Genomic DNA, 19,449 nt, shown 5'->3' with positions numbered 1-19,449 from the left:
TTATTTGCAACAGATGTTTTGAGGAGGGAGTTTTTCCTGATGGCCTGAAGAGATCCGTAGTGATACCTGTCTTTAAGACTGGAAAGAGGGAGGATGTAGTCAACTATAGGCCAATATCCTTGTTGCCTACCTTATCGAAGATAATTGAAAAATTGATTAATAAGAGACTTAAATGCTACTTAGAGACTAATAACCTACTATCTGAGAACCAGTATGGCTTCCGCAATGAAAAATCAACCACAGGCGCCTTACAGCATGTACTTACTAAAATAGTTACAAGCCTTGATGCAAATAAAAAGAGCCTGGCTATATTTTTGGATTTGGCCAAGGCGTTCGATACGGTTTCTGTACCGATCTTGCTGAAGAAACTCGAAGGACTAGGCATAAGGGGAAAACAACTCAGTCTTTTTAGTGACTATCTCAGTAATCGCAAACAATTGGTCCAAATTGGTGAATATAGAAGTGCAGAGGAGTGTTGTAGCTTTGGTGTCCCACAGGGTAGCATACTTGGACCTACACTCTTCCTAATCTATATCAATGACCTGTGTAACACGTACATCAAAGATGGTGATATAGTTACTTTTGCTGACGACACCGTCCTAATTTTGCCGGAGAAGATTGGGAGGAAGTCAACAAAAAAGCCAGCGAAGGTTTCGGTGTAGTTAATGACTGGCTAAAAAATAACCTCTTAACTTTAAATATTGGAAAGACCAAATACATGACTTTTACGTTGAGAAATAATAAGCAACCGACAAGGGACACTATAAATATCCAGGTTCACCACTGTCAAGGCCCTACAACAACATGTGACTGCCCACAAATTACAAAGACATCCTCAATCAGATACCTGGGTTTAACAGTTGATAATAACTTGAACTGGAAGGAACATGTTGCCGTCTTGGCTAGGCGTGTAAGAAAACTTATATTTATATTTAAAACTCTAAGAAACGTGTGTGATATACAGCAGCTAATATCGATATACTGCGCGTTATGCCAATCGATAATATCTTATGGTATTACGTGCTGGGGTGGCTGCAACAAGTCGACATTGTTGAAGCTGGAGCGGGCACAGAGAGCCCTATTGAAAGTCATGACTTTCAATCCGATTAAGTTATCCACTTCCCAACTGTATAAATCTGTAGGAGTACTAGGGGTGAGACAATTGTTCATAAAACAATTACTCCTGGTACAACATAAGGAACCCAGGAACAGACCGCAGGGGAAACGCAGAAAAGATTTGATTTTCAGATTGCCCCTTTTTCGAACATCCTTTGCACAAACTTTTAGTCAGTACCTGGGGCCCTACGTTTATAACAAAGTCACCAAGAACCTACCCAACTTATATGATAATCAAAAATATGCTTTCAATAAATATATTACTTACTATCTTAAACAACTAAGTTACGAAGAAACTGAACTACTACTAAAACAAGTAAAATAATAAAATTGACTCATACACTCCACACAATACACACTACAATATTATAATTACATCACAAATTATACACAAATCCCAAACAGAATTAATTATATTTTTAAATTAGTTCTACACCACAGTTTCACGCAACATACATACAAAACATTATCACAAAACAACATTATAACATTATTTTATTATATTATACAGATACGGAATGTGTGTATAGCTTGCTCCAGTTGATGTCCAGTAACAAGCTTTAATTTTATTTGGCAAAAAATTATTATTTACATATTATTATTATTTTTTCTTATTGCGTATATCTTTTATAAAAATATGTTTATGGAGCAGGTTGTATGCATGCATAATATATTTGTGCCCTAGCCTATTATTATTAAGACAAAAAAAAAATGTTAGGTACATAATATATAAATACATACATTATATTGTATGTTATATGAACATTACTTTATGTTTTATATTCAGTGCATATTTTCTTATTTACATACTTTTCTGATTTTTTAACTTTTAAATTTATTTTATTTGAAAAATGTTAGGTATGTATAAATAAGTCAGTTTTTGAGCACATAATAATTATGTAATAAAAGCATTTGAAAAAATCCATAACTTAAAATCCGATATACAATAACATCTGCAATCTGTGCGTATACTGTACAAATTCTCGCTCGCAAAACCAGTTCTCTGGTATCGCATAGAAGCGCGCTGACGGACGAACGATGGACACTACCGGCCGCAACTCAGTTTTTTAACTTAGCGGTGGGTAGGGCTCATTAAATTTGAACACAGCCGCCACTTACACTAGTTGCTTATTCGTGTGAGTTTTTCCATACGTACCTACCTATTTCTTTTAAGCAAGTTGATAAAACTTGCGATACACAATGTATGCGATGTATGCGAATTGGAATTTCATACAATCACATTCAATTTCATTAAATTCTATTAAGTTCCATCTAATTGCAGTCAATTCCATTCAATTCCATTCAATTCCATTCAATTCCATTCAATTCCATTCAATTCCATTCAATTCCATTCAATTCCATTCCATTCAGTGATTGTATGGAATTGAATGGAATTGAATGGAATTGAATGGAATTGAATGGAATTGAATGGAATTGAATGGAATTGAATAAAATAGAATGGAATTAAATAAAATTGACTGGAAATAATGGAATTGAATGAAATTGGATGGAGTTATATAAAATTGAATGGAATAAAATAAAATTGAATGGTAATTGACTGGAAAGGAATAAAAATTTCGACCGCAAGTTAGGTTTGCCGGTTAAGGTTTCGATAAGTTAGGTTCGGTTTTCGAATTATTCTGAAAATGAAATGGAATGGAATGTAATTGAATGGAATTAGTGGAATTTAATGAAATTGAATAAAATTGTCTGGAATAGAATTGAATGGGATTAACTTAAATGGAATGGAATTGAATAAAAGTGTATGGCATTGCCTGGAAAGGAACTGAACTGAAACTGACAACTTTTTTGATGCCATCGTGTAGGATACAACAAATTTCGATAGTTAGGTTAGGTTAGGCTAGGTTAGGTTAGGTTTTCGAAATTTGAAAATGAAATGCAATGCAATGGAATGGAATGGATGAAATAGAATGTAATTAATGGCATTAATTGGAATTAAATGAATTTGAATGGAATTGACTGCAATTAGATGGAACTTAATAGAATTTAATGAAATTGAATGTGATTGTATGAAATTCCAATTCGCATACATCGCATACATTGTGTATCGCAAGTTTTATCAACTTGCTTAAAAGAAATAGGTAGGTACGTATGGAAAAACTCACACGAATAAGCAACTAGTGTAAGTGGCGGCTGTGTTCAAATTTAATGAGCCCTACCCACCGCTAAGTTAAAAAACTGAGTTGCGGCCGGTAGTGTCCATCGTTCGTCCGTCAGCGCGCTTCTATGCGATACCAGAGAACTGGTTTTGCGAGCGAGAATTTGTACAGTATACGCACAGATTGCAGATGTTATTGTATATCGGATTTTAAGTTATGGATTTTTTCAAATGCTTTTATTACATAATTATTATGTGCTCAAAAACTGACTTATTTATACATACCTAACATTTTTCAAATAAAATAAATTTAAAAGTTAAAAAATCAGAAAAGTATGTAAATAAGAAAATATGCACTGAATATAAAACATAAAGTAATGTTCATATAACATACAATATAATGTATGTATTTATATATTATGTACCTAACATTTTTTTTTTGTCTTAATAATAATAGGCTAGGGCACAAATATATTATGCATGCATACAACCTGCTCCATAAACATATTTTTATAAAAGATATACGCAATAAGAAAAAATAATAATAATATGTAAATAATAATTTTTTGCCAAATAAAATTAAAGCTTGTTATTGGACATCAACTGGAGCAAGCTATACACACATTCCGTATCTGTATAATATAATAAAATAATGTTATAATGTTGTTTTGTGATAATGTTTTGTATGTATGTTGCGTGAAACTGTGGTGTAGAACTAATTTAAAAATATAATTAATTCTGTTTGGGATTTGTGTATAATTTGTGATGTAATTATAATATTGTAGTGTGTATTGTGTGGAGTGTATGAGTCAATTTTATTATTTTACTTGTTTTAGTAGTAGTTCAGTTTCTTCGTAACTTAGTTGTTTAAGATAGTAAGTAATATATTTATTGAAAGCATATTTTTGATTATCATATAAGTTGGGTAGGTTCTTGGTGACTTTGTTATAAACGTAGGGCCCCAGGTACTGACTAAAAGTTTGTGCAAAGGATGTTCGAAAAAGGGGCAATCTGAAAATCAAATCTTTTCTGCGTTTCCCCTGCGGTCTGTTCCTGGGTTCCTTATGTTGTACCAGGAGTAATTGTTTTATGAACAATTGTCTCACCCCTAGTACTCCTACAGATTTATACAGTTGGGAAGTGGAGAACTTAATCGGATTGAAAGTCATGACTTTCAATAGGGCTCTCTGTGCCCGCTCCAGCTTCAACAATGTCGACTTGTTGCAGCCACCCCAGCACGTAATACCATAAGATATTATCGATTGGCATAACGCGCAGTATATCGATATTAGCTGCTGTATATCACACACGTTTCTTAGAGTTTTAAATATAAATATAAGTTTTCTTACACGCCTAGCCAAGACGGCAACATGTTCCTTCCAGTTCAAGTTATTATCAACTGTTAAACCCAGGTATCTGATTGAGGATGTCTTTGTAATTTGTGGGCAGTCACATGTTGTTGTAGGGCCTTGACAGTGGTGAACCTGGATATTTATAGTGTCCCTTGTCGGTTGCTTATTATTTCTCAACGTAAAAGTCATGTATTTGGTCTTTCCAATATTTAAAGTTAAGAGGTTATTTTTTAGCCAGTCATTAACTACACCGAAACCTTCGCTGGCTTTTTTGTTGACTTCCTCCCAATCTTCTCCGGCAAAATTAGGACGGTGTCGTCAGCAAAAGTAACTATATCACCATCTTTGATGTACGTGTTACACAGGTCATTGATATAGATTAGGAAGAGTGTAGGTCCAAGTATGCTACCCTGTGGGACACCAAAGCTACAACACTCCTCTGCACTTCTATATTCACCAATTTGAATGGAATGGAATGGAATTGAATGGAATTGAATGGAATTGAATGGAATTGAATGGAATTGAATGGAATTGAATGGAATTGAATGGAATTGAATGGAATTGAATGGAATTGAATGGAATTGAATGGAATTGAATGGAATTGAATGGAATTGAATGGAATTGAATGGAATTGAATGGAATTGAATGGAATTGAATGGAATTGAATGGAATTGAATGGAATTGAATGGAATTGAATGGAATTGAATGGAATTGAATGGAATTGGATGGAATTGGATGGAATTGAATGGAATTGGATGGAATCAAATTGAATTTAATGGAATTGGATGGAATTGGATGGAATTGGATGGAATTGGATGGAATTGGATGGAATTGGATGGAATTGGATGGAATTGGATGGAATTGGATGGAATTGGATGGAATTGGATGGAATTGGATGGAATTGGATGGAATTGGATGGAATTGGATGGAATTGGATGGAATTGGATGGAATTGGATGGAATTGGATGGAATTGGATGGAATTGGATGGAATTGGATGGAATTGGATGGAATTGGATGGAATTGGATGGAATTGGATGGAATTGGATGGAATTGGATGGAATTGGATGGAATTGGATGGAATTGGATGGAATTGGATGGAATTGGATGGAATTGGATGGAATTGGATGGAATTGGATGGAATTGGATGGAATTGGATGGAATTGGATGGAATTGGATGGAATTGGATGGAATTGGATGGAATTGGATGGAATTGGATGGAATTGGATGGAATTGGATGGAATTGGATGGAATTGGATGGAATTGGATGGAATTGGATGGAATTGGATGGAGTTGGATGGGATTGGGTGGAATTGGATTGAATTGGATTGAGTTGGATGGAATTGGTGGAATTGGTCCATCCAATTCCACCAATGAATTGAATGAAAATGAATGGAATGAAATTTAATTGAGTTTAATATACATTTCATTGAATTTAAATGAATTGTATCGTATTTAATGGAATTCTTAGTTTAATTAGATTTAATGGAATTTTATAAAATTTAATGGAATTTAATGAAATTGAATAGAATTAAATTGAATTAATTGGTTGTTGAGGACAGTGAGGGATCAGAGGTTTGGCCGTGCAAAAGAGTGAAAAATATCAGAAAATATCCAAGTAAACTTCGCGTTTATTTCGTAACTTTGCTTACACAAGACAGCAGTCAAAACAGAATTCTTAAAAAAAAAAAGTATAAAAAACAAAGAGGTTTGGTTTACCACATTGGTATTTCATGGAATTGTTGGAATTGAATGAGATTTAATAGAACTTTAAGAAATTGATAGAATTGAATTGAATTAATTGGTTGTTGAGGACAGTGAGGGATCAGAGGTTTGGCCGTGCAAAAGAGTGAAAAATATCAGAAAATATCCAAGTAAACTTCGCGTTTATTTCGTAACTTTGCTTACACAAGACAGCAGTCAAAACAGAATTCTTAAAAAAAATCAAATAAAAAGTATAAAAAACAATGAGGTTTGGTTTACCACATTGGTATTTCATGGAATTGTTGGAATTGAATGAGATTTAATAGAACTTTAAGAAATTGATAGAATTGAATGGAAAGTAACTGAAATGAACGGAATTAAATGGAACTGAATGGAAAGGAACTGATCTAAACTGAATTGATCTAAACTTAAACTGAAAACTCTTTTGAAGCCATCGTGTAGGGGCGCCCAAACACAGAAAAAATGTACGTAAAAATAATAAATAATATAATTCATTTCCGTAAGATAAACCAATGTCCTTCTAAAAGCGATTTTAGGAATTTTCAAAAAAAGCTCTAAATTTCGCAAATCTATGCTGCCACCATCTAGAATTCTAGATGATGTCGAAGCAAGGCGAAAAGGTCATGTAGCCCACCCCCGTAGGACCAACCCCCTCCCGTTTAGAGACGAATAATAATAACCGGGGCGCGGCACTTAAAATCTCGACCTTAAGTTAGGTTTGTCACATAGGTTTTCGATAGATAAGTAAGGTTAGGTTAGGTTAGGTTAGTCGAATTTTGAAAATGAAATACAATGAAATGGATGAAATTTTTCAAAAAAGTTGGAATTTTCGCAAATCTATGCTGCCACCGTCTAGAATAGAATAGAATAGAATAGAATATATTTATTTGTAATAAATGTGGTACATACATAGGTGTTTTAAGTTTAATTGAGCATTGCACATTTAGCTAAATTTTAGCATACAAATATTCATTACAAAATTAATAAAATGTCACACTATTAAATTACATTACATTAGAGATTGATTATTTAGGAATTCGTCAATTGTATAGAAGACATTTTGTATGAGCCATTTTCGTAATGTCGACTTAAAACTAGTGTAAGGAAGCTCTTTCATGCAAGCAGGTATTTTATTAAAAATCTTAATGCACATTGCGTAACAATTTCTTTGAAAACATGCAGTTCTAGGTGTTATGTCTAATATGAGTCTATGTGGATTTCTTGTATTAGTCCTATAATAGTCCTTTGCTTCAGTAAATAGTTCGTGATTTGACTTTACGAATTTTGCTATCTCCAAAATATAGATGGAGGCTAGTGTTAATATTCCCATAGTCAAGAAGTGTGGTCTGCATGATACGTCAGGGGCAATCCCACATAAAGCTCTAACACAGCGTTTTTGAGCAATAAATACTTGCTTTGCTCCAGGGCTGTTTCCCCACATTATGATACCGTACCTAAGTGACGACTCTACGTATGCATAGTACGCAACGGTGGCTGTTTCTTTACTAGTTACTTTAGATAATTTGTACAACGCGTATGAGAAACCATTCAATTTGTTGCGTATTTTATCTGTATGTGTCTGCCAATTTAATTTGGAGTCTAGTGTAATTCCTAAGAATGAAGCCTGTTTTTTATAGCATATTAATTGATTATTAAAATTTATATTGTCATGATTCTGTTTTAAATTATTAAAATTAATTAGATTTGTTTTAGTCAAGTTTATCATTAAATTATTATCATTAAGCCATGAATTAAGTAATGTCAGTGTATTAATTATGTCAAGATTATGTTCGTCCAGAGATAAGGTTTTTTCTGTAGTGATTATGACCGATACGTCGTCAGCAAACAGAATGGTTTTATGTGTCAAGATATCTGGTAGGTCATTTATGTAAAGAAGAAATAGGAGCGGCCCCAGCACGCTGCCTTGAGGTACACCAAGTGGGTTACACTTTACCTGTGATTTACATATTTGCGTTACATTACATTTATCTAGGTATGTTATTTCTACAAATTGACGTCGATTATTCAGGTATGATTGCAACCATTTTAAGGTTGGTCCCCGAATTCCATAGTAGTCAAGTTTTGTTAATAGGCGGTCGTGAGGTACCAAATCGAATGCACTGGTCATATCCAGTAATAACACCGATGTATGCTTACGTTGGTTGGTGTTTTGCAAAATTTCGTTTACCATGTCAAACATTGCTTGTGACGTTGATTTTCCCTTTTGGAAACCGTACTGAGATTTTTTTATAATATGATATTTATTAAAAAATGACATTAGTTTAAAATGCATGGCTTTTTCAAAAATTTTTGATATTACTGGTATCAATACTAATGGACGATAGTTTGTCACAGTTACTCTATCTCCTTTTTTAAATAGTGGTTTAGAAATTGAGAGTTTCAATTCTTCCGGAAATGTACCAGTTTCAAATGACAGGTTAATTAGGTAGGCTAGAGTAGTACTTAGTTCTTTTTTGCAAGCTTTTATAACCTTTGTGGAAATACCGTCATAACCTTCCGAAAGGGTGCCATTTAAAGATGAAATTATTTTTTCCACTATTTGGGCATCCACTGGAGTCAAAAATATTGTGCTATTTTGTTTTTGACTACTGGGCAGTTCTATTCTGGAGTCAGCAGTATTGGTCCTACTGGTGAAGTGTTCATTGAACACAGTGGCAATAGCAGTAGGATCAGTCTCTACATGGTTATTGTGTAAAATTTCACGTATATGTTCCCGTGAAATGTTTGCCGTAGTTTCACTTTTTATGACATTCCAGGTGGCTCTACATTTGTTTTTACTACCCAATACAATCTTATTATTTGAGTTTATTTTAGCCTTAGTTATGCATGCTTTTAAAAGTTTATTATATTTTAGGTATTTGATTTTATCGCTTTTAGATTTGCTAGTATAATATTTGTACCTATACACTCTTTTAGTTTTGCAGCTCTTTTTTAGACCTTTCGTAATCCACCTAGCTTGTTTGGATGATTGGTTAATGGTGACTTTGCGTATAGGAAAGCATGATTTGTAAAGTGTGCTGAAAATATCATGAAAGTCCCTGAAGGCCAAGTTTAAGTCTTTATTACAAAGTATATTAGAAAATGATAACTTGCTCAAATAATTTCTAAATTTTTCAACATATTCGTCACAGTAACAACGCTTGTGTAAATACGTTTTCGTCGGTATCATGCCTTTATTTATTACTGGAAAGGTCAATAACTGTGCAGTATTGTGGTCGGAAAGCCACAACGTTAGAATAGACCCAGTGGCATTTTCGATATTACTGAAGATTAAATCAATACAAGATTTACCTCTCGTGGGCACAGTAATATGTGATTTTAAACGATAAATGTTCAGTAACTCAGATAACCGTTCCTTTTTGCAACTATTTTCGAGTGTGTTAATGTTTAAATCACCCGTGATAACAATTTTTTTCTTGGGATATTTAGTAATAAAGCTATGTAAAAGAAGTTCGAACCTAGAAAAGAACTGGTCAATATTAAATCTAGTTGAGGTGGGAATTCTGTATCTTCTTCTATTTCTGTATCAGTCTCTACATGGTTATTGTGTAAAATTTCACGTATATGTTCCCGTGAAATGTTTGCCGTAGTTTCACTTTTTATGACATTCCAGGTGGCTCTACATTTGTTTTTACTACCCAATACAATCTTATTATTTGAGTTTATTTTAGCCTTAGTTATGCATGCTTTTAAAAGTTTATTATATTTTAGGTATTTGATTTTATCGCTTTTAGATTTGCTAGTATAATATTTGTACCTATACACTCTTTTAGTTTTGCAGCTCTTTTTTAGACCTTTCGTAATCCACCTAGCTTGTTTGGATGATTGGTTAATGGTGACTTTGCGTATAGGAAAGCATGATTTGTAAAGTGTGCTGAAAATATCATGAAAGTCCCTGAAGGCCAAGTTTAAGTCTTTATTACAAAGTATATTAGAAAATGATAACTTGCTCAAATAATTTCTAAATTTTTCAACATATTCGTCACAGTAACAACGCTTGTATAAATACGTTTTCGTCGGTATCATGCCTTTATTTATTACTGGAAAGGTCAATAACTGTGCAGTATTGTGGTCGGAAAGCCACAACGTTAGAATAGACCCAGTGGCATTTTCGATATTACTGAAGATTAAATCAATACAAGATTTACCTCTCGTGGGCACAGTAATATGTGATTTTAAACGATAAATGTTCAGTAACTCAGATAACCGTTCCTTTTTGCAACTATTTTCGAGTGTGTTAATGTTTAAATCACCCGTGATAACAATTTTTTTCTTGGGATATTTAGTAATAAAGCTATGTAAAAGAAGTTCGAACCTAGAAAAGAACTGGTCAATATTAAATCTAGTTGAGGTGGGAATTCTGTATATGCAGACTATAATTGTGTTTATATTTTTTATATTGACAGAGCAGTATTCGAAGTTGTGATCAACGGCTAGATTATCGTTGCCTAGTTTTACTTTATGGTATATCAGTCCATTCTTCACCAGAATACAAACTCCCCCCCTTTTAGTTTCTCTAGAATAGTAAGCCGCTAGCGTATAGTTTTTTAGAAATAAATGTTTTTCATCCCCATTTTTCACAAATGTTTCTGTGAAACAAAGGACATCCGGACTATCAAAATTAATTTCAGATAAAGTGATCTCGATAATTTCTCTTTTAGATATTAATCCATGTATATTTTGATGGAGGATTGTAAATAGTACATCTGTATTATTCGGGACGAAAAAATGTCTTGTCTGTATTGCTAAGCAATGGCTGATTTACATTTGCACTCGCATTCTGCGTATTATTTACATCTTTAATGTTGGTAATCACTTTACACTTAGTTTTAAAATAAAATGGTATTGTACCCTTTTTAGGGGAGCTTATTGTATTACACAGATTTTTACTAATTTTATTAACATTATTTTTATCATTTATCATTTTTATCACATTTTTATATGTCAAAAACTGAGCTTTATACTCGTTATAGTCAATGTCTATACTTATTTTATTACACATTTTGTTTAAAATCAAAGAAGCTTTACATGTCAAAAGATCACAATATTCAATTAGGTTACACCTGGGAAAATGTTTTATCCACATTTCCATAGATTTATACATTTTATACTCATTAAAGTGTAAGTTACTCAATATAGGGACAATATAAATAAATGATTTGTTTAACAAGTATATTGCTGTACAGAGGTTTGAATGTAGCAAATGCAAGTCATTGTCATGAGAGCCCAAGCTTAAAATCACAATGTCATCCTTGGTCAAATTCTTTGCTAGATTTTCACAGTATGGCAGTACCTGAGAGCTTGATGCGCCTGTGAGTATCATTGCTGAAGTGTTGTATATGTCATTCCACTGACCTGATCTTGTTTTCTTTAGGACAGAGGAAAGTCCCCTTAGCTGCTCGTCGCCTATAATATATATTGCGTGTCTTTTCCGCTTCTTTAGATGATGTAGTGTGGACAGAGGAGCAATATGGGTTTTGCTTCTCTAGTATGTCAGATAGTTTCTGTGTTTGGTGTATAAATTGTTTGCTGTCATCCTTTTCTGTACAAGTAGAGTTCAATAATTTTCCCCTGAGCTCAAGTATCTGTTTCTCCAATTTATCTATTTCCTGATGAGCGTTCATAAGTGACTGGTTAAGGTCTGATATCAGTTTTTGTAGGCTCAATAATTCAGCTGTTTTTGTAGTGTCATCAGTTGAAATGCTTCTAGGTGGTGTAATGTTATGGGAAAATTGCTTCGAATATCTTTTTTTTTCAGAACAGGAAGATTTTTTCTGTGGAGATGTACAGATGTTTTTCAGAAGTTGTATTTCTTTGTTTAATTTGTCTATACATTTTTTTAAATCTTTATTTTCTAAAATAGTAATCTCTAATTCTGTCTCTGTTGAAATTAAAGTCGTTTTTAGCTGGTTTATTTCTTCTCGGTACTCATGTTCTGTTGCTGAATCATTTAGTAGTGTATGTTCTGCACTCTTTGACAGCCTTTTACTTGATATGTATGAGTCCTCCGACATGTCTGTATTATTCAAGAGACTATGTGATTCCTCTTGACAAAGTCCGGTTTCAGTTGTGGAATTTGTGTAAATCGGAGAATCATTTGGAGTTGGTGAAAGTTCTGTATTTTCAGGTGATGTATTTTTTATTTTATTATTGCTTTTTGCAATATTTTTCCTCCTAGTTGTGACATTATTATCACATTTGCTATTTTTAGCCTTTGATTTCATACAAGATGGGCAGGCCCAATTCTGTTTCTTGGTTTTATCCATAATACGATATAATTTTTCTGAAACACCTACACATCCAAACTCAAAATGTTTCATACATTGTGTGCATTTTATGGTGTCTTTTATATCAGTCTTGGATTTGCATTTGTAACAAGATACAAGTGTCGACATCTTGTGGGCGTTTACAGAAGCTTTTTGTTGTGGTTCAGATGCCATGTTGATCGATTGTGGATCTTAGTAATATTGTAAGATTGTACCATAAAAATTCTGCCACTCAACAACAGATGGCGTTGTATAAGTTCTTGTTTGAGATAGGATTCTGTCACAAAGTGTCTTTTCTACTCGTCAATAGATGGCGTGGTTCGGTTGTCGCAAATTAAATGTCTTATTTGTAGGCACATAAAGGTCATTATCGTGTCGCACTATTTTTGAAGTTTGAAATAAACAACCGTCCGTTTTTGTTTATGTTTGTCTTTTTGTTAAATATTTCATTTTATTCACACTATGTTTGAAATATTTATCTTATATTGTTCACAATCGTTCAAATTTACTATTGTCTTGTTTTGTTTACACTTTCACTATGTAATAATTACACTTTCACAGTCAATTCAAGTCGTTATTTTACAGCTGGTTATTTGTAGAAAGCACAGTTTGTTTGTATTGATAACACTCACACGCGATTATTGTCATTTTATATACACGATTCACTGTTTATATTCATAATATAGCGTAATTGTTTCATTTTTACAATAATATTTACGGAGCTCGATATGAACGTGACGGACAGCGCCATCTGTCTGGATCATTTCAAAGCAAGTTGAAAAGGTCATGTAGCCCACTACCGTAGGACCAACCCCCTCCCGTTTAGAGGCGAGTGAAGTTCTAAAGCGTGCCGTATACTCGTAGGAACCGGAGCGCGGAACAGAGGAAATTCGACACAAAAAAATTGTTATTTTCATAAACGGACAACTCTTTTGATGACGTCATCGAGACTTCAAACTAGTCGTACAACAGTTTTCATTAAAAAGGTGCATGTTTTCGGTGGCTAGAGAGTTTGTTTCGCAATCGCAACAGAGCCACAATCAATGTCTATTTTATCAAAACATACCTACTGCCATCCTACTGCACGTGCAGCGACAACGGCACGCATGCATTTAGATTATTTTAGATTGTTGAACGGTTGAACGTACATCAATCATTTAGGATATTTATTTATAAATAAATAAATAAATAAATCTTTGGACAATTTCACACAGCGCCAGCTAGCCCCAAAGTAAGCAACTTAATGCTTGTGTTATGGGTGCTAGAGCTTAACGGATAATATACTACTTATATACTTTTTTTTTTTAAATACATACATATTATACATAGTAACACCCAGACCCGTCACAGAAATTAAAATTCATCATTTCAATTTCTGCCCGGCCGGGAATCGAACCCGGGACCTCTCGGCATAGTAGTCCGCTCTGAACCACTACACCAAACGGCCGACCTTATTTATATTTATAATTAAATCATCGGCTAATTCGGTGGTGGCTCTGCTCCAGAGTCAGACTATTTTGTCTTTTGTCTTGCTTGGTTTACCTATATTTTAATAAGATTAATTATTTCAGTTGTACTTTCTATCTGCGATAGACTACTTTAAAGCGACATCTATGAAATTTTCCTCATACCTACTTCATTCATCTATGTTTTGGATTAAGAAAACAGATGGCTCTGCTCTGCTCTGCCTGGCAAATCTGTCAATAACTTTTTTGACATGATGCTGTTGCTTTCTCTTTCTATCACTATTGTGGTACTCTTCTTAGTTCTTACATTATTGTTATTTTTTTGTTATCATCATTCATTTTCTTTTTTTCATTATTATCGGTTTTCGACCGTCGTTCTACAAAACAATTGAACAAAATTTTGATAGAATTTGTTAATTCAATCTTTTCTCTAGCGTTGTTGCATCATTTTGTTTCTGATAATAGTTACAAAATTAATTAGAAAATATGGTACAACCGAATTATCCTGGTTTTAGTAAGTATTTATGTTATTACCATTATTACATAATTATTAGTGTCGAATGAGTGTAGATAAAATATGAATAATAACAATTGAGAATTTATTTCCTACCTATATTTTCAGGTTCAAAAACTTTAAAGAGTGTGCACGTAAACAAAAATAGTGTACATTCCCATGTAGACTTCATACTAAAGAATAACATTGTATCTAGTCCTAAAAACTACAAAGTCTGGTTATTGCGAGCTCTTTCTATGATTGATTTAACAACTCTTTCTGGAGACGACACCAAATCAAATGTCACTCGACTGTGTGTAAAGGTACTACCGATCACCTCGTGTTTATAACACATCACTTTTTATTTAATGAGTCTTATAATTGCTTGTTAACTTGGCCTTCCAATAAAAACTACAGACCATTCAGTTTAGTATTGTCTGAGTAGAGCAATAACGTTATAAAATGTTTCAGGCTGCATATCCTCTGAGTTCGGAAGATCTCAAGCAAGTGAAGGATTTTGTGGATATTGATAAGAACATTCATACAGCAGCTGTGTGTGTGTACCCCAGTCGAGTGAAGGATGCAGCAGAAGTGATTAATAGAATGGGCTTAGCCAACGAAATACAGGTGGCTTCAGGTAACTATTATTTGTAATGAACAAAACTAACAGTCAATAACAACGCACTAGTCTCAGTTTTATAAAAAAAACTGGTAAGGACGTCAGTACATCAAGCTAAACACTGCAGCATCTTATCGTCCCTTATACTTCAACAACGCTAAATTACATTTTTGTAACTTTACAGGAGAGAAAAAAGACATATAATTTTCATAAAATGTCATAAAAGAAGTCAGATTCTTGTTTATTTATAACTAGCTGACCCGGCGAACTTTGTTCCGCCTTAATGGCAATAAATAAGCAGACTAGCTGACCCGGCGAACTTTGTTCCGCCTTAATGGCAATAAATAAGCAGACTTTTTTTTTATTTCGAATGGGATAAAAAGTATCCTATGTCCTTCTCCTGGCTCTAAACTACCTCCCTGACAATTTTCAGCTAAATCGGTTCAGCCGTTCTTGAGTTATAAGTGGAGTAACTAACACGACTTTCTTTTATATATATAGACTAGCTGACCCGGCGAACTTTGTTCCGCCTTAATGGCAATAAATAAGCAGACTAGCTGACCCGGCGAACTTTGTTCCGCCTTAATGGCAATAAATAAGCAGACTTTTTTTTTATTTCGAATGGGATAAAAAGTATCCTATGTCCTTCTCCTGGCTCTAAACTACCTCCCTGACAATTTTCAGCTAAATCGGTTCAGCCGTTCTTGAGTTATAAGTGGAGTAACTAACACGACTTTCTTTTATATATATAGATGTAATAGTCCAGTCATTACGTACATTCAAAAAAGAAAATGAATTTGCGCTTCTAATTTTTTAATATGTTGTAGGGGATACCTAGTAAAGCTTAACTTGAGATTGTCGACCAAGCTTTCCTAGGAGCTTTCGCCGCCATGTTGAAAAAAGGGGTAAAATTTGTTTTTCGGCAATAACTCGGCTATCCGATGAGACTCGAAAATTTTTGTAGGACACTTTTTGTAGCTTTCTTTGTGCTCTACAATAACGCCCGAACCATTTTTAGCGTATCATGCATCGTTATCGAGATATCGATCGATAAAGTCAAAAATTTTGGACACAAATTATTTCGGAATAATTAAATAATTAACGTCAGATACGTACAACATAACTTCGAAGGAAAGGTTGCAATCATATTCGACGGTTATCCGACTGATATGACACTCGCTGGAACGAAAACTTCGGAAAGAGTACGACGTTCGAGAAAAAACCAATCGCCGGAGTTCACATTCGATGAGACAACTACTCCAAAAGTTAGCCAGGAGAAGTTTATCACAAGGGATCAAAACAAGAACCAACTAATACAAATGCTTTGCCGTTACTTAAAAAAAAGTAATTAAAAAGTAATTAAATTTTACTTTTTACTTTTTAATTAATTATTTAATTATTTCGGAATTTTTCATATTTATTAAGACCCAAAGAAAAAAAAAGCAAAAAACAAAAATTGTGTCCAAAATTTTTGACTTTATCGATCGATATCTCGATAACGATGCATGATACGCTAAAAATGGTTCGGGCGTTATTGTAGAGCACAAAGAAAGCTACAAAAAGTGTCCTACAAAAATTTTCGAATCTCATCGGATAGCCGAGTTATTGCCGAAAAACAAATTTTAAGCGTTTTCCAAGATGGCGGCGAAAGCTCCTAGGAAAGCTTGGTCGACAATCTCAAGTTAAGCTTTTCTAGGTATCCCCTACAACATATTAAAAAATTAGAAGCGCAAATTCATTTTCTTTTATTTGCCTTTTTTTCGGACGAAATGACTGGACTATAAGGGACGTTATGTGGTTGTGATGGGTACTATTTGACAACAAACATGTATAGTCCGATGTGTTGTTGTTTTTGCATAAAACCTACCAATATTGTTTTATATGTATTTCACAGTGGCCACAGCATTCCCAGCAGGTCTTTGCCCTCTTTATTCACGTGTTCAAGAAATTAAATCAGCCATAGCAGATGGCGCAACAGAAATTGATGTGGTTTTGGATCGCAGTCTCGTTTTGAGTGGCCAGTGGGATGCAGTGTACGAGGAAGTCAAAGAAATGCGACTAGCTTGTAAAGGGGCTCATCTTAAGGTTATTCTCGGCGTCGGTGAACTGGGGTCTTATGAAAACGTAAGTTAAAGCACAAATTACACTGTGTAGTGAAAGCATGTGTATTTTTCGTTATCTTAGATAACTGTAAGCTCTTATTTATTTCAGGTCTACAAAGCATCTATGGTGTCAATGTATGCTGGGGCAGATTTCATAAAAACCTCCACGGGAAAAGAATCTGTCAACGCAACACTGCCAGTGGGATTGGTCATGTGTAGAGCTATTCGTAATTTCTATCTGCTGACTGGAAAAAAGGTATTAATTTTACGCAATTTGTATGGAACTTTTAACAAGTTATTTTGTTGTAGTATTTGAATGTCATTGTCTGCGACAGTAACATTATACCTACGAATGTATAGTAAAGTGATACAATCTCCCATAAATCCTACAATATTCAAAGAAGAAGCAATTACGTACGTATTTTATAATAGCACAAACATTAAAACATATGTAATTCAATGTCTTATCAACATAATAAACAAGGCTATTGATAAAATGAGATTATTAACTTGAAATTAAGTCCCTGTCAACATAGAATCAAATGTCTTTTTTTTATTTTAGCTTGCATGTGAAGCTTCAACCACACCGATACGTGCAGATCGCCATTGCCGGCGCGATCATATGCTGCGTTTACACTGCGCGACCTGATGATGGCGACCTGTACCACCTGCACGCGTTGGTGTGGTTAAAGCATTATGCATGAGCCATGAACCATATCATAAACTAGCGGCCGCCCTCGACTTCGTACGCGTGGATCCCATTTTACCCCCTTCATCTATCTTACGCGGTTTAGACTTTTTCATACAAAATTTTTTTCCCGCTAACTCCCGTTCCCGTGGGAATTTTGCAATATCCTGTTGTAACTAAGCTTTAAGTTTATTAAGGTACCTCCACGCCAAATTTCAAGCGTCTAACTTAAGCGGTTTAGATTTTTCATACAAAGGATTTTCCCGCTAATTACCGTTCCCGTGGGAATTTCGGCAATTCCTTTCTTAGTGCACCTCTACGGTACCTAAGCTACGTCCCTTCCAAATTTCAAGTGCCTACGTTTAGCCGTTTAGGCTGTGCGTTGAAATGTCAGTCAGTCAGTTTCTCCTTTTTGTATATTTAGATTAGATGTAGGTACCTACTATTGACTAAAAAAAATGCATGGCAGTTATAATTTAAATTTCTTTTTTGCTTTAAGGTGGGGCTAAAACCTGCAGGTGGCATTAAGACTGCCCGAGACGCCGTAAACTGGCTGGTCATGGTGTATACTGAATTAGGGAAGGAGTGGATGACTCCTCAGCTATTCCGCATCGGTGCTTCAAGTCTGCTCGACGTCATTATAGAAGAATTGTATGAATAGGTAAACTGTTTCACTATTTTGTAATTGTCACAAAATATTTTTGATACTGCCAATTATGAGATATTTTTACTGCTGATAAAAGCATGACATTATAAAATTGTTATCACTGATTACAGGAAACTTTTAGTGCCATAATGTGATATTATAATTGATATAAATGTTCTAAACATGCTTTAATATCTAAGTGTTAACAGTAAATTTAAATAACTCATATATTTTTATACATTTTTTATTAATCTGAAATAATTTCTGAAATAATCATTCCAAAGAATTTATAAATAAAATATGTTTTTAATTAACTGTTTAATTTTCACATAAGTATTACCCTACACATTATAAATTACTACAGCTTATCACACTTAATATGACACTTATAATTAACTCTACACAATAGTAATAATATAGAAAACTGGTAGAATAGATAATTGTCTTATCAAAAACCGAACATGAATAATATTATAGTTCTCCTAAAAAGCTGATGAAATTAAGTGTTGGTAAGGGAAGTAGTGTATTTTTATTTACAGGAATCTTATTCTACCTTACCTAATATGTACAAAAGTCTGCCTACCTAAAGTCTAAAGTACACGGCCTATAAAGTAAAACACCATTAAATATTTTATATAGTACCTCAGCTGCAGTAGAAGTAACATAGTAAAATTCCAGAACCATCGACGTTACTTATTGATTACTACAGAAGCTCATTTGTTCCTTTATTGATGTCGCGATAATAACATTCGGGCTATTTCGATATCGATATTGACCTCCTAAAATCAGTTAGGACATTAGTAGAACTATTGCTAATACCGATAGCGTAACGACTGAA

General features: G+C 34.0%; 1 protein-coding gene across 1 annotated transcript; it reads left to right on the top strand.

Annotated features, from left to right (window-relative positions):
• The first annotated feature begins 14,404 nt into the window (after positions 1-14,404).
• Positions 14,405-18,921, top strand: LOC135088596 (deoxyribose-phosphate aldolase). The gene is made up of 6 exons (XM_063983500.1): positions 14,405-14,577; positions 14,686-14,879; positions 15,028-15,193; positions 17,070-17,299; positions 17,387-17,533; positions 18,465-18,921. Exons 1-6 carry the CDS (start codon positions 14,550-14,552, stop codon positions 18,624-18,626), a joined length of 927 nt encoding a protein of 308 aa, XP_063839570.1. The 5' UTR covers positions 14,405-14,549; the 3' UTR covers positions 18,627-18,921.
• Positions 18,922-19,449: the final 528 nt, after the last annotated feature.

The sequence above is a fragment of the Ostrinia nubilalis genome, chromosome 4, assembly GCF_963855985.1.
Source record: "Ostrinia nubilalis chromosome 4, ilOstNubi1.1, whole genome shotgun sequence".
Taxonomy (NCBI): domain Eukaryota; kingdom Metazoa; phylum Arthropoda; class Insecta; order Lepidoptera; family Crambidae; genus Ostrinia; species Ostrinia nubilalis.
The sequence above is the reverse complement of the archived record's forward strand: the minus strand, read 5'-3'. Positions and strand labels throughout refer to the sequence as shown.

Coding starts and splice junctions, on each gene's coding strand:
- LOC135088596 (XM_063983500.1), top strand. CDS start 14,550: ATGGTACAACCGAATTATCCTGGTTTTA. Junction 14,578..14,685: donor ACCGAATTATCCTGGTTTTA/GTAAGTATTTAT, acceptor CTATATTTTCAG/GTTCAAAAACTTTAAAGAGT. Junction 15,194..17,069: donor CGAAATACAGGTGGCTTCAG/GTAACTATTATT, acceptor TGTATTTCACAG/TGGCCACAGCATTCCCAGCA.